A 24,750-nucleotide genomic window follows, 5' to 3' on the forward strand; every position below is an offset into this window, starting at 1 on the left:
TCTTCTTAGTCACTATACAAAAAAAAAAAAAAATCATAAGAAATTACTGTAAATAGACAGGAATGTTTCATTTAGCAACAAACAAATGCCCTAAAATTACGGAGATTAACCTTAAAGTTAGTTGTTTTTAAATGTATTTTAACATAGTATTTTTGTTTTTCTGCGGTTTAATTAACATTTAAGAACAGTACTAAACTGTAATTTAATTCATTTTGGCTGTAGACCATGCACTGTATTTTTACAGCTTATTACATGTAATTTTGTGGTATGATTATTTACTGTAATTTTACAGAATCGGTCTGGAAACTTTGCTGCCAGTGCTTTCTCTGTTTTTTTTCGTGATTTTTTTTTACAGTGCAGCGTTAGCCACAAGGCTGGGGGCGTATGATCGGCGCAGCATCACAGGACAGCCAGGTCGATGGATGGACAGGAAGGGACCAGGAACATCAAAGGAGACCGATGACCGCGACTAGGTTCATGAGTAAGCCGTGTTTACCAAGTAATAACAAAGATGAATGAAGCAAGGCTTTTTTTTTTATTCAAAGTGAATCTTGACAATAGTACACCATCAATTCTCAATTTGACACTCACCAATATAGTCACCAGGAAAAACCCGCTTTTGTGACAAAGTACATAAGGCTTGGTCACATTGAAATCACTGAGAACTACTAGAGCAAAATACAGCCGCACACTGTAAGAGACATTACATCCAAAACATTTGACCCCAGTCCTCATATCATATATATTGCACAGTGCAGTTGCTACATGGTAAACTAGCGTAGCATAAAATCAAAAGCAAACAAATCATGATCATAAAGCCACAAAAAATACACATTAAAACAGTAACAGGTCAATTTTAGCAATCAAGTCTACATGTTTGTGTAGTCTACATATATTATCCAATACCTGAAGAGTGTGGTAGCTATCACTTTCACTAAGCAGGTGAAATTACTGCAAACCAGATCCAAAAGCAATCAAACCAAGTGGTAAGGATTAATAATTAATTCAAAAGAGCATATTAGAAAGATTCATGAAAGACCCTGAATTAAACATAGCAAATGCAAATTGTAAAATCATAATACAATAAAATAATACAATACAGATTACATACGGAGACCGATGAATATTGAGTAACTTTGGACCTAATCTTTGTACTTCGGTGGTTAAAGCAAGACACCAACAAATGTTACCTCACCCAAGCGGATGTTGCTATAGCGACAGCTGCATACATTTACTAATAGTTGTCTAAATACAGAAATGGATTATCGGCTTAGCCATCGATCACAGCAACAAGACACGAAGACGCTTCTGCAAACCCAACACAGTTCAACTTCAACAAATACATTCACAGTGTACATAAAGCATTTGCATTTGTGTAAAGCTGGGTTCACATCCCCACAGTCTGGAAAGGGAAGCAGTTCTAGAATATTTCAGGTTTTTAGAATGTCTCTCGGGAGTCTTGTTTCAAACATCCCGTTGTAAAACTGCTCAAAAGACAGACGTGGTTGTTGTGTGTGTGTGGAGCAGAACGTGTCTTTAGTAAGGAGTGTACAAATATTCCCTGACTTTGTATCTGTGTAGGAGTCTATAGAAAAGTCATGTGGCATCATTAAGACCTCATGCAATCTCCTTCGCCTCAACGGGGGGACGGGGGACATAGATGATCGGCAACTAGTCTGAACCAGTCTCCTTGAAAGGCACTAGGTTAGGATACTGTGGGAAGGTTTATGATGAATACCAGTCCTGGCTGCTGGGATGACAGGTGGGATGTAAACCAAGACCAGCCCTGATCTGTGTTTAGGAAACATGCTCCTGAGGGTGCAGCCAAGTGCTTGTTATGTCAGGTGAAGGCATCTCTGTAGCCAGTCTAAAGGACAGGTCCAGCTGGAGAGGTGCAGCTCTAGAAACGGCATGGCGTCACATTTTCAATTCTGCCAATCACTATGCAAATGCTGCTTTTTTTTTTTCTTTACCATCTAGAAAGAACTGTCACTGAAATAACTAAAAGCGACATAGGTCAACACATTGGGTACTGTATGCAAGGATGAGCCCAACTTAGTCAAGATAAAATACTGATGCTAAATTAAATGCACACACCAAAACAAAATAATAAGATAAACAAATTAAAAAAACACACCAATATGTCAATAACTTGCAATACAGTAGTTACAATCACACTTCAAACATCAAAGCAAATAGGCACTAACATAATCCTAATGCCATTCAATACTAAAATAATACCCACTTCTATTTATTAGATAATTACGCTAGAAATAAAGAAAATTAAGAAAGCACAAAACAAACTAGATTCACCCCCTAAATTCACAGCTATTAGAAGTGGCAATCAGTATATAGCAGCTCATCTATAATAATACATTCCAGATACAACTCACCAAAAAGCTAAAAAATAAACCTCAACCATTTTAAAATATATTTCTCTTAATATATTCTGTCTCTACAACTACAGTATACTTGAGGTCAATAGAGAAATAAGGATTAGCTACCACCTTGCTTAGGAAATGATTTACAGTCTTTGGTGCTAAAACAAAGCATTTTTGTTTGACATTTTCCTACTGCTCAAACACTAGCAGGCTAAATAAAAACAAAAACACAGAAAAATATAAACATTTCCTCCCTGACGGAATGTATGAAATGAGCAGTTGACGTGGACTATAAGCGATGGTGATAGTACTGCAGGCAGGTCAATAGATGATCATTCAAACACTGAGAAGATGGGAGATCAGAAAGGCATTCTGCTCAGGTATGAACACCATACCTGACACCAGTCAAACTAAACACAGGGAGCAGTAGAACATCAACACAGCAAACCAACGGCCGATCTAGATTGTATTGCAGTTTCAATCAACAGTGTCAATACTGTTAGTAATTAAGTACTCATTGTGACTAGAACTATCGATTATCAAATATTACGGCGTTCATGTCTCGTTTATGTACACAAAACTCATGCGGGGGAGTCAACACCCAATCATCATGTTGCCGAAGCGCACCATCCCCAAACAGTGACAGTAAACTGTAGTGAAGACCCATGTCTTCTCAAACACAACAGGCTGAAGGAGACAGGGCTTGGGGGGGGGGGGGGGGGGGGGGGGGGGTGAGGTTCTCAGATCTTGTCTGAAGTTCAAGTGCTGTAGTACAGAGCTGTTCCATACTGAACTCTATACCTCTGAAGTCATCAACAACAATCCCATATATAAGGCACTAGTAGGTATGGGGACAGGTGTGATGCATGTACAGATAACTGTGGGGGGGGGACAGGTTATAACATTACACATACAGATAGCTGGTAAAGGGGGGGGGGGGGCAGGTTATAATGTTGCACAGAGATAGCTGTGGGGGGACAGGTTGCAGCGTTGCACATACAGTTCGCTGCGGGGGGACATGTTACAACGTTGCACACAGATAGCTGTGGAGACTGGTATGGAGAGTGGGATGGAGTAACAAGTAGAGATGTGACTGGCTAGCACAGGTGCTAGAAGGCTATATAGACAGTGATGACCACAACACCCCCGTCACCCATTTAAAATCAAACCCTTTATAGGTGGGGCATTTGATCGAATATGACAAAATATAGCAAATGTGGAAAACACATTAAAGTGATTCTTTTTTTTCTTCCTCAACTTTGTTCTCCCCCCCCCTCCCATCATTCCCCAGTTCATTCATTCCTATTTAACGATGTATAGTTTTGTTTTAAAGCTTCTGATTGAATTGATGGTTCCTCTGCCAGGACAGACATGTTTGTCAAACAGTCCTGTACGTTCCACACTTGCTGTGTCATGTCCTGACTTGGTGGAGATGGCAGATGTGTCCATATCCTCCTCCTCCTCCTCCTCCTCAGTGCTGGCCAGCCAGCTCAGCCCAGGACCTGAGCTCTGGCCTCAGATGTAGGAGTACTGGTGGTGGGTGAGCTTGGTGGGGCTGAGGGGGAAGCCTGTATATCCGGGCGAGGCCATGTAGGAGTGAGGGGGAAACAGGGTCTTGAACTGGCCCTGCGGGGGGTGATGGTGGTGGTGGTGGGACACGGTGGGTGAGGGGAGCAGCCGGTGGGGGGCAGTGAGGCCCAGGGTGACCTGGTGCACCATGCCACCGGGGTGGGAGAGCCCGTAGGCGTGCTGGAGGAGGGGCCGCGAGCCGCAGGCTGGAGAAGCCAGGAGGTGGGCCAGGGCGGGGCCGGAGGGAGGGTAGGACAGCAGGGTGTGGGAAGGGGGCGGGCCCGAGGTGTGGGTGGGGCTGGCGTGGGGCAGGGTGAAGGCGTGGCCGTGCGCAGTGGGAGGGATGTAGGCGTGAGGTCGGCGGGGGCCAAAGTTGCCGTTCCACTCTTTGTGACAGGAGCCGTAATGCTGCACCTAGAGAGAAGGAGACCCGTTTTTAGACCCCCAAACACATAAACCCAGACTGACTTCGCTAATAAGACTTTCTGACACGCTTGTCTTACACCATCTACGGCTGATGAACCCAACCTGGCTTAACTAATGACCCTTTCCAGCCGCCTTCTCTGCCGCGCTTTCTATCAGCACAGTGTGTCACTTCCGATCAGTGCACGGCTAAGTGACCCTCGCGTGTTCCAGGACTCACCTGGCCGAGGCTCGGAGGCTGCTGCTGGAAAACCATCTTCTGCTGGCGGGGCTGGAAGGGGCCAGGCGGGGGGTTCTGTCTGGGGGCGCAGCGCCCTCTGGACTGGGACGAGGATTCTGAGGCTGAGGGAGGGGGAAGAGGAGTGTCAGATGTGGAAGATATGGAGGGTCTAAGAAGAAGATATTCTGTAGGTCAGGACTAGAACGGGGAAGGGTCAGCAGGACACCAGAGCATGCCTTGCTGAAAGCATTGTGGAGATCCAGAATACACACACGCACGCGCGCGCACACACACACACTCTCTCACGCTCTTTGGATGATGCACAGGGAGGGGAAAAAAAGCTGAAAATAAAGGTCATAGGTGAGAGCAGTTCATGCTGGATGAAAGGACTGGTCAAATACACAGCAGAGACAAATCCAACCGGCTTGCTGGGAAAACAAGATATAGGAACACAGGTAAAGAGTTGGGGTGTTTATGCACGTCTAATGCTTTGACAAGTCTAGAGGTGTGGTTCCGTATTCAGGGATGATGTCTAGTGTAGATGGACCGTCCTCATGGCCCACCAGACATGCTCTACTTGGCTGGGGATTCAAGGCTGGGCATGGGGGGGTGGCATATGGATATAGCATTGCAAGCCACGCATGCTCCTCTGAAGACAGAAGTAGTGGGGACATATGGTGGGTGTATTTTTTTTTCTTTTTTGCACAGGGCAAATTTGATCTATACAATAGGAGCAATACTTGGGTTACTGAGAATAGAGCAGGCTGTGGCTGCCATTTTAGGAAACAGATCCCCATGCAACTCCAATATAGCAGTTGGACAGTCAGTTTCTGACAGTGTATTCACACAACAACACAACAAGGTAGAGAAAACAGGAGGAATTGGTTTAAAGAGATGTCCTTCAGTACTGGGAGAAGACAGGAGGTCAAAGCAGACAAGAGTTCACTCAGCTAACTGGACTCCAGCAGAGAGACGAGCTGGCCAGGGTGTGTGGTTCTCCATGCTGCATTCACGTCTCCCCAGAACACCAGGAAGAGTGATCGGTCGATAAGGGGGTAACTTCAGGTGTTACTGGTTTATCTCCTCTCGTAGAAGCTCTGAATGCTGCAAGCCGCATTCAAGCCTTGGAATACGTGTGATTCTGGAATGTTCTGAGGAGTGTCCTGGGGTTCTGAGGAGAGCGTGTGAATGCAGCATCACCTGTGATCACCTGTGATAGCCTCTTTGACCAAACGGGGAGTGGAACTCCCTGGCCACACCTACATGACCTGTGGAGCAAACAGATGACAGACTAGACTGCAGACAGCAGAGCTGTCTAGACACACTAGACTGCAGAGCTGTCTAGACACACTAGACTGCAGTCGGCAGAGCTGTCTAGACAGACTAGACTGTAGACGGTAGAGCTGTCTGGGCATAGAGGAATCATCATGGCATACTGGGGAGGTCACATGTTATGGCTCATACAACAAATTACACACTGCATGCTTTCCATGGGCACAGCTGTAAAGGGGAAAGGGTCTCTCATATTAGTGAATATCAGCCCGTTGCTTGAATGACAAATTCAGAGTACTGCAGTAGTAGCATTCCACAGAGCAAAAAATCAATAATGGATCGAACTGGAAGCAGACAATCTACCTCGGTACTTGCATGCAATACCTAAGTACTTTAGCATGGTTTGGGACACACATTCATTTGGTCTTTAATGGCACACACAAGAGTTGCGGCATTTCATCGCAGATTCAGAAAAACGCTGACCTGTTCTGGAGTTCTGCACCCTCATGGGTGGCACCACCATGGTCCTCACGCGGGGTCTCCCAGGCTGGGTGGAAGGGGCCAGGCGTGCGATGGCCGGGTGGTTGTGGTTGCCCAGGTAATGGGGGTCGAGGTAGGGGCTGTGGGACGAGTCCGAGGCTGGCGAGCCCTCATCCACAGTGTCACAGCCGCTCTCATGCCCGTCATCCTCTGACATGCTGGGAGAGACAGACAAGGCGGGAGCTGAAGACAGGCACAGACAGGCAGACACAGACAAGGACGCAGCTACAGACGTAGAGGTCAGGCCCCCCCCCTGGATGTGTCCTACCTGTTGGGCCTCTTGCGGAGCTCGGGGCTGGACTGCAGCGAGGCAGAGGCGGACGAGCCGGAGCTGAGGGTGCTGTCAGGACTGCTGAGAGAACACACCCTCTCCATGTCCAGACCACCCTTACACGCCTCGCAGTCAGGGCTCTCTTTGCACCTGGGGGATGAATACACACAGGTCAATACAGAAATGCAGCAAGCACAGATCGATAAATGTTGCTCCTTGTAACTTGAAACGTTAGCGTCTATGCTAACAAGGCTATCTCATAGGCTGGAACATGCTTGTTGTTCCTCTGATCGAGCAACTGTGGTCTGATTCCTCCCCCCTACTCCTTCTCACCTGTGGTCTGAGTCCTCCCATCCTCACCTGTGGTCTGACTCCCACCCCCCCCCCTCCTCACCTGTGGTCTGACTCCCACCCCCCCCCCCCTTCTCACCTGTGGTCTGACTCCTCCCCCCCTCCTCCTCCTCACCTGTGGTCTGACTCCTCCCCCCCTCCTCCTCCTCCTCACCTGTGGTCTGACTCCTCCCCCCTCCTCCTCCTCACCTGCGGTCTGACCTCTCCCCCCTCCTCCTCCTCACCTGTGGTCTGACTCCTCCCCCCTCCTCCTCCTCCACACCTGTGGTCTGACTCCTCCCCCCTCCTCCTCACCTTTGTTCTGACTCCTCCCCCTCCTCCTCCTCAGCTGTTGTCCGACTCCCCCCCCCCCCCCTCCCCTGTGGTCTGACTCCTCCCCCCTCCTCCTCCTCCACACCTGTGGTCTGACTCCTCCCCCCTCCTCCTCCTCCACACCTTTGTTCTGACTCCTCCCCCTCCTCCTCCTCAGCTGTTGTCCGACTTCTCCCCCTCCCCCCCCCCTCCCCCCCCCCTCCCCTGTGGTCTGACTCCTGCCCCCTCCTCCTCACCTGTGGTCTGACTCCTCCTCCTCATCTGTGTCGCTGCTGATGCTGATCACGCTGGGAGCCGGGCTGGGCATGTCACCGATGACAACGCTCTCTCTCTGCTGGTGGTGGTGGTGGTGGTGGTTCTGTTGCGGCTGCTGCTGCTGATGATGATGGTGGTGGTGGTGATGCTGGTGGTCAGAGTCTGGGCTGGTCTTACAGCAGCTTACATCCTCCTCCTCCTCGCCGCGTGGGACAACCGGCTTCTCTTCCTCCTCCACAGCCAGCTCCACGGCGGGCCCCGCCCTGTGAGGGAACTCCCCTCCGGCCTGTGGGCCGAGCCCGTCGGCCGTCTTGGGTGTCCGGCACATGGAGATGTGGACGTCGTTATGGTGGGCGGCGTTCACACTCCTGCAGGGAGGGAAGCAAAGAGAAGAACTCGTACAATCCTCTCCATCGTTCCACTCCAACTAAAGCAGTCTTTCAATGTCAGGCTACTTCTCCCTTCAAAAGACAGCTCTTTAACTGCTCACACCAAGATCTGGAGAGGACTTCTGACTATAGTACAGGCCAAGCTCTCTCGACCACTTAACGTGGTTTCTGATTGTACTTCCTGAAGCAGTGTCAAGCTGGGTCAGGTGGTGGAGGGCTCCTGACCTGCTGTGACTGGCTCGGTTCCTCTTGTTGGACGAGGGCTGGGGCCACACCACGTGAGCCACGCCGATGTTGATTGGCTGCGGGGCGGACATGGCCGTCATCTGATTGGTCAGGAGCGGCTGCTGCTGCATGACAGTGTTGTAATGGCTGCTGTGGGTCCGGACTCTCCTGTAACAACATGGAGGCGTTCAGCAGGCCTGCCAGCCACAAACCACCGCTCTACTCATATCCTGGCACGCCATCGGATCTGCAAATATCAGCCTGTTGCAAAAGCATTTAGTCCCCAATATCCCTGTCAGAACTCGAGAGGGTGAACTTGTAAGGCAGGAACATTATTGATAGATTAAGGAAATTCTCCCCTACAGGCTTTGCAAAGAGGTGGGAAATGACCAACATTTTTGAAAACCGGAATGGGAATTTGTTATGCAAATGAAAATGCCGCTTAGAAAATGTAACGTTTTCCATTTCACAACTTCTAAATGTACTCTTTAAGCAAGTTTAACAATAGAGGTTTAATAAAGCGTTTATTCAAACAGAAGACTAAAAATGGTCATGAGGGTCCGTGGTTCTTCTTCTGTTGTTCCAGGTTAACTCCTCTACCAGGGAACCAAAGAAGAAGAGCACATAGCCCCAGAAGAAGAGCAGGCCAGACCAGGCAGCTCCAACTCACCCCCAGTCGCTGATTCTCTGCGGGCCGCCGTCTGAGGCCAGGGAGCTGGGAGGGGCCACCTGCTGCCAGGCCGGCACCAGGATCTGCTGCCCCCTGCTGGACCACGGCTGCTGTGGACAACAGACAACATCAGTGCATCAGAAAATACAGTGAAGTGAACATTGCTCAGGCATTACTGTTACTGCAGCTTCTTAGATATGAGATGGAACGTGGCAAGGCTGCTATTGCTACTGTTACATGGCTCACAACTGGTTCATGGACGCACACTTCTCTACAGGAGGTGCATTGGCTATGGGGGCATTCAACTCAGGTAAGAGTGTCAAGATTGCTTTAAACAAATCAAGTCTGTTTCGAGAGCCTGCCCCGCTTCACCAATCACATAGAACAGGAGTCTCTCAGCTTAGACCAAATCGGGCGTCTTAAAAACGAGCTTTTCGAGTCTCCCTCCAGAGATGCAGTTCCACCTGCCAGCCAGCCAGCCAGCTCCAGCAGACATCTCACCTGTGCAATGACCCCCGGCCTCATCTGTAAGGGCTGGATGGGGGGGGCCTGGGTGACCAGGGGAATGGTGTTCTCCATCCTGACTGCATAGCCTCCGGGCTGGGTGGGGTTTCCTACAACACACAAGGTGGGAGGGATTTATTTTTATTTTTATGTAGTACGTTTCAAAGCACCATGGTGTAACCCTGTATGATCACGTATCTCACAACACCATTTGCATAACAAACGTGTATTGTTCATTTGCGGCAGCCTAATATTCCTCATTAGGACAGTGGTAGGAATTGAGCCATGAAGGAAAACATGGTGTACTTTGGTCGTTTTGGTGACTGGGGTGCTGGCTACCTTGCAGGGTGGGTGGGCAGAGAATGAGGGCGGGCTGGAAGGAGTCGTTGCAGCCAAACTGGGCACTTCCTGTCTGCAGAGATATCCCAGAGTGCATCACCGAGGGAGCTGACTGCCTCATGGCCTTGATAGGAGGAAGAAGCCGTTACCCGGACATTCACTTAAGAAAAGTACACTTGACATGCAGCCATTTCAACAGAGAAAACTGGAATGCGATGGGAACTGAAGTCCAGTAGATGGCAATATTGGTCACATCCCTACGGCGACAGGACGTTATGTAACCAGAGACAAAAACAAAATCTAAAAGTCTAAATATATCCATTTCTTTTGACTTTGATATATTTCCCCTCTTTAAGTCCCCAGAGAGTGTTCGAGCAGGTGGCGTGGGGCTGACCTGTGAGTGGACAGGGGCCATGCTGTTGAAGGCCAGGGGCAAGCCGGAGGTGGAGGAGGGGATGGGAGGCCTGGAGAAGGAGGTCTTGTTGCGGTTCAGGGTGTCGTACGCGTTGGGCCGGGCCTGACACGTGTCCATGATGTGGAAACACGACTGAACGCTGGAGAAAGGGGAGGGGGAGAACCAGTCAATGTTTAATGTACTTGTAGAGATTTGCATGTTTAGTCATCACACAAATATGGGTTTCTGTGTGAAGCTGTGTGTATGGTAATGAGAAGGCAACATACTGGTTGCTGTGTGTGGGTGTGTGTCAGAGTGTGGTAACTGGACTACATACTGGTTGGGATGCGTGTGTGTGGATGTGGTGATAGGGCTCCGTACTGGCTGCTGTTTGTGTGTGTGTGTGTGTGTGTGTGTGTGTGGTGATAGGGTTTTGTACTGGCTGCTGTGTGTGTGTGTGCGCGCCAGGGATGGAAATTAGCACCCGCCACCAGCCAAATGCGGGTGATTTTGTGTTGTGGAGGGTAAACTCGCTTCACCTACCGGCCACCGTGGCGGCTAAATAAAATTATTACACGGCTGTTCTTAATGCTGTAGAATGCCCCATTCACTTGAATGGGGCTTCCCAACGTTCTGCGGTCAATTATTTTTCGATAACAGACCGTTGCTATGTATAACTGACCGCTGTCAAGAGAAGTGGCCTTTTTGCCTCGGATTCACGTCTTTCGTAGCACTTCGCAAGTAGTCCGGTAACTTTTCAACTCCAGCGTACTCCGTTGCTTAGCAATGTCAGCAGATTTGAAGCCTAAAGAATGTTCAACGTCTATGAAGTTCAACGTCTTTGGCGAACTATTTCTCTGCTGATCAACACTATGAATGGTAACATATAAATTGTAATAAGACACACTGTGTTAAGTTTAATTTTTTTGGCAAGTAGCCGTGTAATAAGCGGGATAATGTATAGAACGCCGTTGTCATTATCGGGAAAATAAGCCCCTTCAGTAGCGAAGCTACACCCCTCCGCTTCGCGGTGCTGTTCGTGGAAAAACGACGCTCAGGAAAGCACCTCTGAAACTTCAGAATCTGATTCTGATGAGCAGGAGTAAACTGTACTGGGAGTGGGGAGGATGGGTGGAGGAATGTTAGTTTGTTGTTTAATCTGCCCTACTCATTTAATGAAATGTATATCAGTTCGTGGTTTGTGTATGTATAAAAGAGAAAGTGTCAGTGTTTCATTGAGACAGATTAAATAAACTGCTTAAGTATTGTAGATCTTGTAGTATTAATTTTCACATGCAGTTACACATTGTCGGTTAAAAACAAGAAAGTGGCTGGTAAAAACATTGAGTGGCCGGTAGATTTAGAAATCCACCAGCCACAGTGGCCAAAAATTTAATTTCCATCCCTGGTGTGCGCGCGTGGCGACAGGGCTCCGTACTGGCTGCTGTGTGTGTTTGCGCGTGGCGACAGGGCTCCGAACTGGCTGCTGTGTGTGTGTGCGCGTGGCGACAGGGCTCCGTACTGGCTGCTGTGTGTGTGTGCGCGTGGCGACAGGGCTCCGTACTGGCTGCTGTGGGGGAAGTCCAGCAGGTGCTGCATGGTGGTGAAGGGGTGGCTGAGGGCGTCAGAGGGGCAAATCCTCTGCTCGGCGTCCACCATCAGCATCGTCCTCAGCAGGCTCACAAACTCCCTCCGGTCGGCCTTCTCAGCCTGCAGGTCAGAGCCCTCCATGTTCAGCAGCAGGTTCACCTGTGGAGACGGGGTGGGGGGGGGGACGCGGTCAGTACAGGGTCAGGACAGACAGATACAAGGCAGCTGTGAAGTGGACCGAAGATACGTGACAGGCTATGCTGGCTGGCGGAAAAGGACAGGCTATGCTAGCTAGCGGAACAGGACAGGCTATGCTGGCTAGCGGAACAGGACAGGCTATGCTGGCTGGCGGAAAAGGACAGGCTATGCTAGCTAGCGGAACAGGACAGGCCATGCTGGCTAGCGGAACAGGACAGGCTATGCTGGCTAGCGGAACAGGACAGGCTATGCTGGCTAGCGGAACAGGACAGGCCATGCTGGCTAGCGGAACAGGACAGGCCATGCTGGCTAGCGGAACAGGACAGGCTATGCTGGCTAGCGGAACAGGACAGGCTATGCTGGTTAGCAGAACAGGACAGGCTATGCTGGTTAGCGGAACAGGACAGGCCATGCTGGCTAGCGGAACAGGACAGGCCATGCTGGCTAGCGGAACAGGACAGGCCATGCTGGCTAGCGGAACAGGACAGGCAATGCTGGCTAGCGGAACAGGACAGGCTATGCTGGTTAGCGGAATGATGTCGTCTCATGGCACTCACGTGGGCTATGTCGTCCAGACAGCTGAAGATGTATTTCCTGGCCTCTTTGGACTTCAGCCTGGTCTCCGTCTCGTGCTCTTCTGTGGTCTGAGGAGAGGGGAACGGTGGAGCGTTCACGAGGCGGGACTTTAGAAGGTAGACATGTGTTGTCTGCATGTGCGTGCGTATTTATGTCTTTAGATTGTAGATGTGCACGTGTATTTGTAAAGCATGTCTTTAGATTGTAGGTATGTGTGTGGGTGTATTTATAAAGCAAGTCGTTAGATAGCAGGTGTGTGTGTGTGTGTGTACCTTGAGCCTCCAGGCAGCGTAGGGCGAGTCGGATTCCTTGCAGAAGAAGCGGGAGGTCTTGGTGCCCACGTTGAGCATGTGCTCCCCCGGCAGACCCTGAGTCTGGGAGATGTAGCGTATCTGGGGGGGGGGACGACACAGAGCAGGCAACACCGTGTGAGGAGGAAATCACTCGTACGTCCACATACCTCCGACAAGCACTCCTCTCCTACAGGCTGGCCGAGACGAACACAACGTTTTCGGCCAACGTTATCGGGGTCCTGCAGAATGCTGAGCGGTTCCAGTTAGAGAGCAGTTTGGGTCGTGACTCAGCGCTGAGTCCAGTACGGCACGGGGCAAATACATCTGTGCAAACCCCCGAACCGAACCTGACCGGTATTCCGTTTTTGCTGTCCAAACACGACCCAAACCCGTTTGACACACAGACAGAACGTATTTATTTTGGACATAAGTGTTTCCCCTACCATTATATTAGATGGTATAAAAAAAAAAAAAATATATATATATATATATATATATATATATATATATATATATATAAATATATAAATAAGTCATTTTGTGTCATCGGTTACCTTTCCTATAAAACAGGTCTATAGCTTGCTCTTTTATTAAACAAACTAAATGGCCTTATGTTATTTATCTTATTTACACGACGGCATGTCATTTATATTAAGTAGACGCTCTTATCCAGAGTGACTTACAGTAGGTACAGGGACATTCCCCCCGAGGCAAGTAGGGTGAAGTGCCTTGCCCAAGGACACAACGTAATTTGGCACGGCCGGGAATCGAACTGGCAACCTTCAGATTACTAGCCCGATTCCTACAGCCAATTAACTGAGTCATCCGTTTTTGGGGAGGCGTCAAACCAAATCTCAAAACGTGGCCAGCACGCTGTTCCTGGAGAGTAGTCAAGTCTACTGATGAGATGATACAGGGAGATAACAGGTTATTGGTTGTAAGGAAGACGCCGTAACTCTTTCACAAACCCAGATCCATTCGATAACAGCACAAGACCAGGGTGTCGCAGTATTAGACCAGGGTGTCGCAGTATTAGACCAGGGTGTCGCAGTATTAGACCAGGGTGTCGCAGTATAAGACCAGGGTGTCGCAGTATAAGACCAGGATGTCGCAGCATAAGACCAGTAGAACACCAGGCAGCAGCAAACGTCTGTGTTGCTGTTTCCGAGCACACGACACGAGAGAGCTCTTGACGTGCCCGAGACAGATGCACAGGGCTCTAAAGACGTCATGTCAACCTCTTCCAGCCTGCCGCGCGAGCACAGAAACCTTGGACGAGGGAAAAGCAAGCACAGGGATCTGCACCCCCGTCAGCTGAGACAGCCTTGCAGCCCTGATCGCCTCAAATCTCTGAATCTATCACCATAATCACAAACAGAGCACGCACATTTGCATGGTAAACTCCATATTTACTGGGGCTTATCGTCAACAGATAGAACAGCTAAGCTGTGTGGGTATTGACACCTAATCTAGCTTCTTCACTGATATCCCTCGTGTGATTAGAAAACCAGTCTCTCCAACAGCTGATCGGTATCTCTGACACAGAAGCTACCTTGCTAGCATTTGCTGCTGACAGTTGAGCCCTTCAGGCTTGTCGCTTGGAAGGGCCGCGTCACGGCCAACCTCCCTCAGCCAACACAACACACTGTTCCGAGTAGTGAGCACACTATTCCGAGTAGTGAGCACCCTGCCCTGAACCAGAACTACCGCACAGGACCAGGCATGCACCGGGTACGGGTTCCACCCTCCTCTGTGCCGTGAGGCAGGAAGGGACCACAGACCAGGACTCGGGAACAAACTTGAGCACCGACTAGAGAACGGCAGGGTTGTTTTTCATTTGCATTTCTTGCGCTGGGCGTCTCTGTGTGAGCGGGTTGAGACAGCCGTTCACAGAGAAGGGGCTAAAGTAACAACCACATCCGAGTCCTCCCTCCCTCCCTCGCCCAGCCCAGCCTCAGGGGAGCAGTCGTCCGCCCGGCTGTTTATAACATGATGATGTGGGTGTTAGAGAGAGCCGACCACGTTGCCACAACGCTGCACAAACACACAGAGAGCACTGGACTGAGAACATGCTGATGATGCACGCTCAGGAAGGCAGAGTTGTACAGGACACACAGAGAGAGACAGAGAGGGGGGGGGGGGGGGGGGCAGAGAGTGTGCGTGTGTGTGTACACTTGCAAGGCTTTTAATTTTTTTTATTACACGTATATGTGCGCGTTTGTGTCTGTGTGTAATCATGTGTTAAGCGTGTGTTTGTGTGTGCGCGCACATGCGTTGAGAGCGTGGCAGCGCCTAGCATCAGGCTTTGGTTTATAAATACATTTTGCTGTGCGGAGTGGAACTGGGCCCAGGCCTGCCATGGTGCAGCTCTACATCAGTAAAGCACACCCCGGTGTACCGCCTGGTCTCGGGCCAAAAGGCCACACCAGCCAACTAAATGTCCTGACTGCTCACCCAAACTCCCACACCGCCCAGAACAGGCTGGGTCCCAGAGCCGACACATCGACACAGGTCACACCGGGGGCCTGGGTCGAGTTCACTTTGTTAGGGCCTCGACAGTACCTGACGACCTCCTGTGGAGGTTGTGCTGTTGCTTCCCCCCGCTACATAAACCTGCTCCGGTCTCTTGCCCCGTGAGCCCTTCTGACTGGCACGGCTTCCCTACTTCTTCAGCACTGGGTGGGTCAACTGACACCGTAGGCATAAGCACCAGGGGCTGCTCCAACTGTCCTGATGGTTGTTTAAGGAAGGGAGAAATCTGAGTCTGTCTTCTACTTATAGATCAACACAAGGACCTGGGGTGGGGGTGGTGGGGGAGCGCGGCTCAGAGACAGGGGGAGCTGGGGGGCGGGGCATGGGAGGGAGTTAAGAGACAGGGGGCTGCGTCTGGTTCCCATGGTCCTCTATCCTGTCCTTCGTAATCACATGGGACTCGAAACTCAAATCCCAAATAAGTCCCTCGCCCTGTGAGAAACAATTACACATGAGCAGGTCAATTTCCTGTCCCAGCAAAGTCTAGATTAGACTGTTTAGTATTTCTCTGGTGCTTATGGAGAATTAGGCGCAACAATAAGCAGGGCTTCGAACTGAGGCAGGGGTGAAAGGAGAGCTGTAAGCAATCTTAGACTTACAGTGTAAACAAACAACACACAGTTAAGCACCAGGGATCATGACATAAGGACCCCCCACCACTGAGTCCAGCTACACCCCCCACCACTGGAGCCCCCGGCCCCCACTACCGAGTCCTGGCGCCCCCACCCTGAGTCCTGCCTACCTGGTCGTACTCCAGGGCCCCAGGGTAGAGGGGCCATCCCAGGAAGAGCTCAGCGATCACACAGCCCAGCGACCACATGTCGATGGCCTCGCAGAACGGCAGACCGAGGATGATCTCTGGAGCCCTGGGAGAGGGGAGACAAAGGAAAGAGGGAGAACAACATGAGTTCTTGTCCCGGCTAAGTGGCCTGCAGGTTCCCAAAACAAATCTCAGGAATTCTGGAAACGAGGGGAGTGGAGGGAGAGAAGGAGGGGAGTGGAGGGAGAGAAGGAGGGGAGTGGAGGGAGAGAAGGAGGTGAGTGGAGGGAGAGAAGGAGGTGAGTGGAGGGAGAGAAAGAGGGGAGTGGAGGGAGAGAAAGAGGGGAGTGGAGGGAGGGAAAGAGGGGAGTGGAGGGAGAGAAGGAGGGGATTGGAGGGAGAGAAAGAGGGGAGTGGAGGGAGAGAAGGAGGGGAGTGGAGGGAGAGAAAGAGGGGAGTGGAGGGAGGGGAGAGAGAGTGGATGTGGAGGGGAGAGAAGGAAGAGGACAGGAGTGGAGGTAGAGAGGAGGGCAGGCCCAAGAGGCTTGAGGAGAGACATGCAAAACAGAGGGATGGAGGCGTGCGCGCAACATCGTACATCCATGCAGAGCTTACAGTGGACGGCTGCTAGCACCACACTGGCAGATGACAGCTCTCGAAGTGTTTCGCCCTGTGCAAGCATGCAGACACAAGAGCCTGCTTATGCAAGAATGCGCACGCACACAGCGGTTTTCATGTCACGCAAGTGTGTGACAACAAAAGCCAAGCCACGGAAACACAGGAAGGGAAATGAGCTAGCAGCCTGAGGATCACCTGACCCATGACACGCAAAACTGCTCTGTAGCCAACTCCGTGGGAAAATATTTCAGTCAGACTTCTATGAAACCTAGTTATTACATCACAACATTTCAAATTACAGCAACAACAGACTGGGGCGGGGGGGGGGGGGTCTAAACCTGGGATTAGAGGAGTGGGGGAGGGATTGTGCTCGTTGCTTTTCGCTATTGAATGTGTCCAGTGTCACTATGCAACCTACCCTCAGAGATCGACAAAGTTCTATGTAATCTAAGCGGATGTAATGAAGGCCCACAAGGCATTAAGAGTAATGAGCATGACTAATTCATGGCCATTACCATACACAGCAGAAGTAGGCTCGTCTAGGTGTGCTGGGGAATCACAGTTTGAATGGGGCTGGGTCACGCGGCACAGGTAGCAGATATCCTGCAGCTCACCTAGCAACCAGGTGAGTCTGGTGTGACAGGGCCCCTGGCTGGGACAGGCCCTGACCTGCTCGCTGTTCCAGGTTAGGTATATGATAACATGGCATGGGGGAGTTCCACCATGGGTCCCACAGACCCCGTCCCCATCCCGGTCTTCAAAGGAAAGTGTGCCACGGAAAACCGACAAGACACTGAAGCAGGGACGCCTGGACGAACGAACAAACTCAATCCACACGACGGATCAAAAAGGTGGAAATGTGCGTTTCCTTACTGCATTAGCAGAGGCTAGTGTTACAGACATGTGGAACCTTATTTGGCCAGTTTTTCTTTGGAGGGGGGGGAGACAATCCAATCTCAACCAGTAAGCTTCAGCTTCTCTTCAGGTAACTCAATCAACACACCCACCTGGTCTGTCGGGTTGAATTATTAACACAGCTCACCGCTTCGTTTGTTTTTTTTTCTTCAGGGCGTTGCAGCTCACTGACAGAACCTCCTCCCAGTGACTCCTGCTATAGGCACATCTGAGTGTTGACAGGCTAGCTGCTCCCTCAACTCAACAGCTCAAACCTGGCCAGACAGATTCATGTCTGCAAACAAGCCACACTTCTAGGCTCACAGATCCCAGCATGTCTGGCCAGGGTGTTGGTTAACCAAGCGGACAAATATTGTTGCGTTTATATTGAGGGTAATATTGCTACTACTCGGCTGCAACAAAGAAACACACACACACACACACACACAATTGTCGATAGATAACAGCATTCTTACAATAATGTCAATGACAATGTAAACAACATTAAAAGACGAGTTGTGTGTGTGGATTTACGAAAGCATAAACTGACCCTAGTGGCACAGTTAAGCAGGATCTGTACATTTTGCCAACTTTGGCTTTAGTTTGAAAGGATTCTAACCCAAATATCCCACCCTCTCCCTTCAAAGCCACCCCCAAAACAAAAGATCACACTGCCTGACTACTGCTGGGAGGTGGGTAGACAGACAGACAGACAGACAAGCAGCCCGTCCAATCATTGCATTAGTTCCAAATGCCACCCAATCATTATTCATTAATGGTCGTGTTTATGACAGTCCTGCAACGCCCACAGATATTGGATACATTTCATCTGACTGTCAAACCTTTAGATGTATTGGTTGCCACCAGGATGGGAAGTTTACGTCAGCAAATATGACAAAAAGTGTGTCAACATTACCGACCCTGCCTTTCATAGATGAAGAGACACACACTCAACCGGGTGGAGTATGCTACATGTAGTGGTTCACGTATACCACACACAAGCGTTCACACATGCCTTCACACACACACACACACACAAGTACATTTGGTTTAACCAAATGTACTCGTGAGCTGAACCCTACCTAGGGGGATTCACATTCGGAACAGGAGAAGAGCACTGACAGTAAACACAAGAGAAAACGGAGAGAGGTCACACCCTGAAAGGCGAGCTGGAATCTCCCCGCGTCTACAACTCCAGTCCAGCTCCGCCTCGTACGAAACACAGCGAGCGTTGTCTCGGACCTGCCCCCCCCCCCCCCTCGTCCCTATCCTCCGCTCTGCTGATAACACAGACCCTTGTCAGCACACGGCCACAGAGACACACTGCGCTCCAGGACGGGCAGACGAACACACTTATCTCCCCAGCTGATAGCTCGACCGCAGTACGTGACCGGCTGACCCGGCTGATTTTAAGAATGTGGCTGCATTATTTGACTCAAATGAAATTAGTAATCAATCATCCTATTTGCATTTTAATTTTCTTCTTCAAGAGTGCTCAATCTTTCACTTAATTAAAATGAAAAAGAAATAGACATTTGAGATTTAATTTTCAAAACATGCCCCAGCAAATAGATACCAAAATTCAATTTGAAATGTAAAATTTGAAAATTTCCAGAAATGCATTTTTATTTTAAGAACGTGGCTGCAAAATCGTGACCACAATTCAAATTCAAATGCATTTCCAGAAATGCATTTTCATTTTAAGAACGTGGCTGTAAAATCGTGACCACAATTCAAATTCAAATGCATTTGCAGAAATGCAAAATGAACGAAAAAGCATTCTGAGCGGCGCAGCAGAGTGACGTCAGTAGCCGCTCTTCTTCAGCTCCCTGCTGACCGAACTATCCATCTTGTTCGGTAGGGAGCGGTGTGCACATCTGCATTGCATTACAAATGTGCCGGGAAATTGATTGAATTGCCGGGTCTTTAGAGGACGCATCACAGACTGAGCAACTTGATGTCAAACAAGGAATAAAACAGTGGCAGAGCTACTATTAATGTGTAAATCTGTGACGGCAGAGTATGCAGCCAAGCTCTCTATGACTTGTTCTACTCGGTCACAGGCATCAGACTCAGATATATTATTAGATTCTATTGAATTGAATTTTGGTATCTATTTGCTGGGGCATGTTTTGAAAATTTAATCTCAAATGTCTATTTCTTTTTCATTTTAATTAAGTGAAAGATTGAGCACTCAAATAATGCAGCCACATTCTTAAAATGCAAATGCATTTCTAGAAATGCATTTGCATTTGAATTTTGGTAACGATTTGCTTCCATACCAAACAGGCCTGTGTCTGAAGGTGTTGACTAGAGACAACACGTCCAATAACAGAGTATATGGTTCCTGCACAGTGCAAAGGACTTCATGGGTGAGGGCGTTCGCTGTGTGGAGGCTGACAGGCTGGGAGGGAACCGCACGCAGGAATAAGGGCTGGGTTGCGTGTTATGCAACGCTGGTTCAATATTTCACATACTTGTCGGAGAGGAGGCGTATGAGCGAACGGCGCTGCTGGGAGATTAAGACGGCTAAACTCACTGGGCCCCCTTCACACCTTCAGAGGAGTTTCCATCTGCCTCGTCTTAAGGAACATGCTCGACGTTAAAGGCATTCTTGCTTGTGTAAACACCGCTTATGCAACACGGGCCTGTTTGGGTGGGACTGGGTGATGGTTAACAGAGAGGAAGGGCAGGCGGGAGGGGACGAGAGAGAGAGAGAGAGAGAGAGAGAGAGAGAGAGAGAGAGAGAGAGAGAGAGAGAGAGAGAGAGGGCTGAGAGAGAGAGAGAGGGCTGAGAGAGAGAGAGAGAGAGAGAGAGAGAGAGAGAGAGAGGGCTGAGGGGGAGAAAGAGGAAGGGAAAGATTGAGAAAGGGAGAGTAAAAACCTTTACATGCCACCATTTGCAGTGAGAACCTGCCGGTTAAAGTGCTTTGTTCGCATTATGCAATGCCTTAATGGCATAACTATTTCTAGACTCAAATCACATTGTGAAATTCACAGGCAATCTTTTACTGTAATGTGTGTACTCTATCTGAACTGTTGTAAGCTAAGCTACACATTTGGCTGTGCTGAATGTGCACTGCACATTAAGCTAATGCAATGATGTTACAATGTATTATTGTAATGTGAAAAACCAACACTCAATCCCTTGACTCAGAGCCGGTCCTTGTGTGTGCGTGAGTATGTGCGTTAGCTTAGCACAAAGACTTAAGACAACTCAACAACATCAGTCCAAAAGCTAAAACAACTCTAAAGTTGTTTTCTTCCTCACCTGTAGTATCGTGACTGCAGGTAGGTTGAGCAGACTGCCTTGGACACATGGCTGGCCGAGCCAAAGTCTATGACCTTGACCCTGTAGGGCTGCCTGGAGGGGTCCACCAGCATGATGTTCTCCGGCTTCAGGTCAGCGTGGATCAGGCCCAGGCTCTTCAGCTTCCTCAGCGCTGTGGCCACCTGGGGAACACACACTGGCTTCAACTCAACCCTCAGGCAAAACACTCATAAACTGGACCGTAGCCCATCTCAACCTCTAGTCATTTTCAACAGGAAGTAGGGGGAAGGAGGAATAGAGAGGGGGGGTGGGGGGGTCCTCTCTACTTTCTGTTTGTATACCCAGCATTAGTTTGCAACCGAAGGAGATATCCCTCTTTTAATGGCATAACAGATTTAGTCATCTGCCGCAAGCCCCCCCCACCTATTCCAGGAACAGCGCCTGTAAACGGCCACAGAGGATGTGGTGGGGTACCTGCTGCAGGATGGGCCGGATCACCCTGAGGGGCAGCGGGCTGAACTTGTTCTGCTTCAGGAAGTCGTACAGGTTCTGCTCCAGCATCTCGAACACCAGGCAGGTGTGGCTGCGGTGCTGGAAGCACTCCAGAGCCCGCACCAGGTGGTGCTCGTCGGCGTTCTCCCCGCTCAGCCGCGCCAGGATGCCCACCTCGATCTGGCCCTGCCGCGCGTACGACGGGTGGTTCTTCAGGATCTTCACCGCCACCACCTCCCCCGTGCCCCTCTTCCAGCACTTCACCACCTGGCCGAAGGTCCCGCGGCCCAGGAACTCCAGCACCTCGTAACTGTTCTTGGTGGAGCACAGCACCTCGTGCTGCACCAGCTGGTAGTCTCCGTCCCCGGCTCCGGGCCTGGAGCACACCCCGGTCCCCGGCACGGTGCCACCCTGCTTGGGAGCTCCTCCTTCCACGTCGACAGCGTTCGTGTTCCCAGCGGTAGTTTGCAACATGGCAGCAGGTAGCATGGACACGTCCTCCACTATCTGCATGGCTCTCCCTCCCGGGCAATCAGCCTCACGTTTCCGCCCACATGGCAGTAGGGAGCAGTCGGACAAGTATTTATCTCCGCCGTCCTCCTTCCTCCTTCCTCCGTCTCGAAACTTCTCTCGCTGCCAACAGGAACCTCCTGGGACACCTTGTGCCTTGCTGGTGTCCACCCACCGCCCCCTCTCTTCTGGGCTGTGGTCTTCCCACAGCTGGCCTCTGGCCTGGTTCTCCAACGGCCCTCCTGGTAGCTCGCGGTGCAGCCCTGTCAGAGCAACCGAACCCCGAGACAGCAGTGACACTTCTGCTTCCTGCTCGCTGAGTGTTCCAAAGGAAGTGGGGGTGACTGCTGGCTTGAATGTGGGGGTGATAGTGGAGGGGTGTGCAAGGCCGAGGTTGACTCCAATTACATAGGTCTGCTGGTAAGGGGGGGCTGCACAGCTGTTGCTGGGGTGCTGGTTGCCAGGTTTGTTAGCGTTGCTAAAGGCACTTGTTTGGGTTTCGTTAACATATGTTGAGTAGACCATAACTTATAAGGCCATACCTGCATTGAGATAAGAAAATACAGAAGGTTAGTAAACACATTAAAACTTGAATGCTTAAATGTTTAGCACACGAAACCTCATTATTTATTGTTAGTCAGATTTTGACCCTCCTGCTCTAGATTAAATAAATATTACTCATTAAATTCAACAAATAACAGGTGATCACTATTAAATGCTACGCCCAATAAAACTGTCACGTAATTCATTCCTTTCCATAGTACACAGCTCTGCAGCAGTAACGAGAACTGACACGATTCAGCCTATTGAAGGGAGAGTCCCATTCCATCATGGTGCTGTCTCTAATGCACTGAACTAGGACTGTTTCAGTCTCACTCGAACCATAGATCCAGCAAAACAAACACACAGTAGAGCAGCTACATGAGATGGCTTTATTCAACGAGACCCACTGTGCCAAATTCATGCGGCAATTCATCATCTGTGACAATGTGTCACGGCAGAGAAGGCACATAGCCTAGTTGTTGTTCCGTTTTATAAGGACTAGTGTTACTTTGAGGAAGTAAGCTGGGTTCTCTTACACACAAGGGAACTCCTTTGACATGCCAGCTCATGCAGCAGGTCTGTTTTCATGTATAAAAGAAAGACGAAAAAAAGAAAACTTTGACATTCTCTCTGAGTTCTGATGCAATCAGAAACGGAACATATGTCTTCAGCAGTCTGTGAACTCAGAGCGCAGGTCATCCGTTTAATGCCAACAAGCAGGGCCAGCTGTGAGACTAGCTCTCTCTTCCTCTACCAGCCTGCCCGGCCCTTTGGCCTGACAAGCCCAGTGTTGAGTTTCACAGCTTGCAAACCATGACAACTTTGTCAGAGCGCTGGAGGCAAGCAGCTTTTTACACCAGTTAAGACCAGTCTGGTCGCCGTTACAAGTCACAACGTAAAAAGACGAACACAATGAACGCAATGACGTCACACATAGGGTGAAAATACATTACTATAAATACACAAAGGCATAGCTAGTTTTGTTATTCTAACACTATGTGCTGAAGAGAGACAATCGTCAATCTAGCTGCCTACATTTAAACCACTCATTCCATATCCGTGATTAAAAGTGAGGTATATTATATTCCTACAAAATATGCATGCAACTGCAAATTCAGCTCATTGCTGCCCTTGTTGCTTGGAAGCAACACAAAAATTATCTGGAAAATTAAAAGACAAGCGAGTACTGTCGCTAAGCTACAACTGTAGCCGAAAACTACTGACCGTTAGCGTTAGCTCCCTAAATAACCATCAACAACTGGTTGAACCATTTTCCAGATCTATAAATGGCTAGCAGTAGAATATTCTGGTGCATGCAGCTAATGACAATTAGCTAGTGGCGTACGAAGTTAACTAGTTAGTAGATAAGCTAGCTAATTATTACATAACTGCTGCTAGCAAGCAACTTAGTGCTAGCCAAACCCAAAGTCTGCTTCATATTCTGATAGGAAAGTACTTGGCTAGCCTAGCTAGACTCACTAGATGTAGCTAGCCATCTGGCTAGCCCAGCTAACTTAGCACTAAGTTTTGCTACATAAATAGGGTGGATCAAAGGTGTGCATACACTGTGTTAAACAGATAACTTTATATTGTTGTAACTTTTAGCAGCTTAGCCTATATTGACAACACTATTTGACAGATACTGTAGCAACAAAGACTAACTTAGCCTAAGTATTTGGTTACTTTAATACAGGGCATCGGTACAGTACAAGATGCTATACTTTTAACAAAATATTATCTTAGAGCTGTTTATAACGATATAGCATCCCATTGTGGTATACACGCCTTTACATACTGTGCAGCAGTAACTGAAATACACAGCTTATCTGAACGTTACCTAGCTAGCGACTATACCACACCATGCTCAGTTTGCTTGCGATGCTGCCATCTTGTTCGACTAGAAAACGAGGAACATTGCATTCGATAAACCCACTACTTCCTAGCTATATAGCTCAAGCTGTATCTCACGTTATCAACTCCTCGTAACTCACGTACCGTATTACACCATCTTATGAGACCAGTCTTCGTTTAGTGCGTACTTAAAAACTTTCCGTGTCCGAAAAAGTTTCTCTTATATTATTTACATGGGATAGGAAGCCCATTTTTCTGCACGCGTCGAATTCGTCTGACTCACTGCTTCCACACTTTGCTTGCAGTTCGTTAGAGGCTGTACAAGTACAAGCAACAGTATCGTATGGCTGTTTTCGTTTTGGTTTCCCGGGCCACACCACGGCGCATCAAGGTGCCGATTGTATTCGACGTTTCCTACTACCAGGGTTTGGCTTCCCTCTGCCGATACGATTTTCGCAATGCATTGTGCTTGACGCTTGAACCTCCTTTGATACACAATTTGTAAGT

General features: G+C 49.3%; 1 protein-coding gene across 1 annotated transcript; it reads right to left on the reverse strand.

Annotated features, from left to right (window-relative positions):
* Positions 1–516: 516 nt before the first annotated feature.
* hipk3a (homeodomain interacting protein kinase 3a) lies at positions 517–24,558 on the reverse strand. The gene is made up of 17 exons (XM_062461805.1): positions 24,388–24,558; positions 21,322–22,391; positions 20,848–21,029; positions 16,047–16,170; positions 12,752–12,871; positions 12,461–12,547; positions 11,680–11,864; positions 10,116–10,275; positions 9,722–9,845; positions 9,380–9,492; positions 8,879–8,988; positions 8,209–8,376; positions 7,576–7,962; positions 6,674–6,826; positions 6,349–6,563; positions 4,594–4,715; positions 517–4,364 (listed from the first exon to the last, which is right to left on the reverse strand). Exons 2-17 carry the CDS (start codon positions 22,372–22,374, stop codon positions 3,897–3,899), a joined length of 3,771 nt encoding a protein of 1,256 aa, XP_062317789.1. The 5' UTR covers positions 22,375–22,391; positions 24,388–24,558; the 3' UTR covers positions 517–3,896.
* Positions 24,559–24,750: the final 192 nt, after the last annotated feature.

This window comes from Osmerus eperlanus, chromosome 5, assembly GCF_963692335.1.
Source record: "Osmerus eperlanus chromosome 5, fOsmEpe2.1, whole genome shotgun sequence".
In the NCBI taxonomy this organism is placed as follows: Eukaryota; Metazoa; Chordata; class Actinopteri; order Osmeriformes; family Osmeridae; genus Osmerus; species Osmerus eperlanus.

What these genes read in the sequence shown, in the direction of transcription:
- hipk3a (XM_062461805.1), bottom strand. Translation starts at nt 22,374, where the DNA reads ATGGTCTACTCAACATATGTTAACGAAACCCAAACAAGTGCCTTTAGC. An exon ending in CTGCCCACCCACCCTGCAAG is followed by an intron (nt 9,493 to 9,721) that starts GTAGCCAGCACC and finishes TGTGTGTTGTAG; the next exon opens with GAAACCCCACCCAGCCCGGA. An exon ending in AGCCTCCGAGCCTCGGCCAG is followed by an intron (nt 4,365 to 4,593) that starts GTGAGTCCTGGA and finishes CCTTCTCTCTAG; the next exon opens with GTGCAGCATTACGGCTCCTG.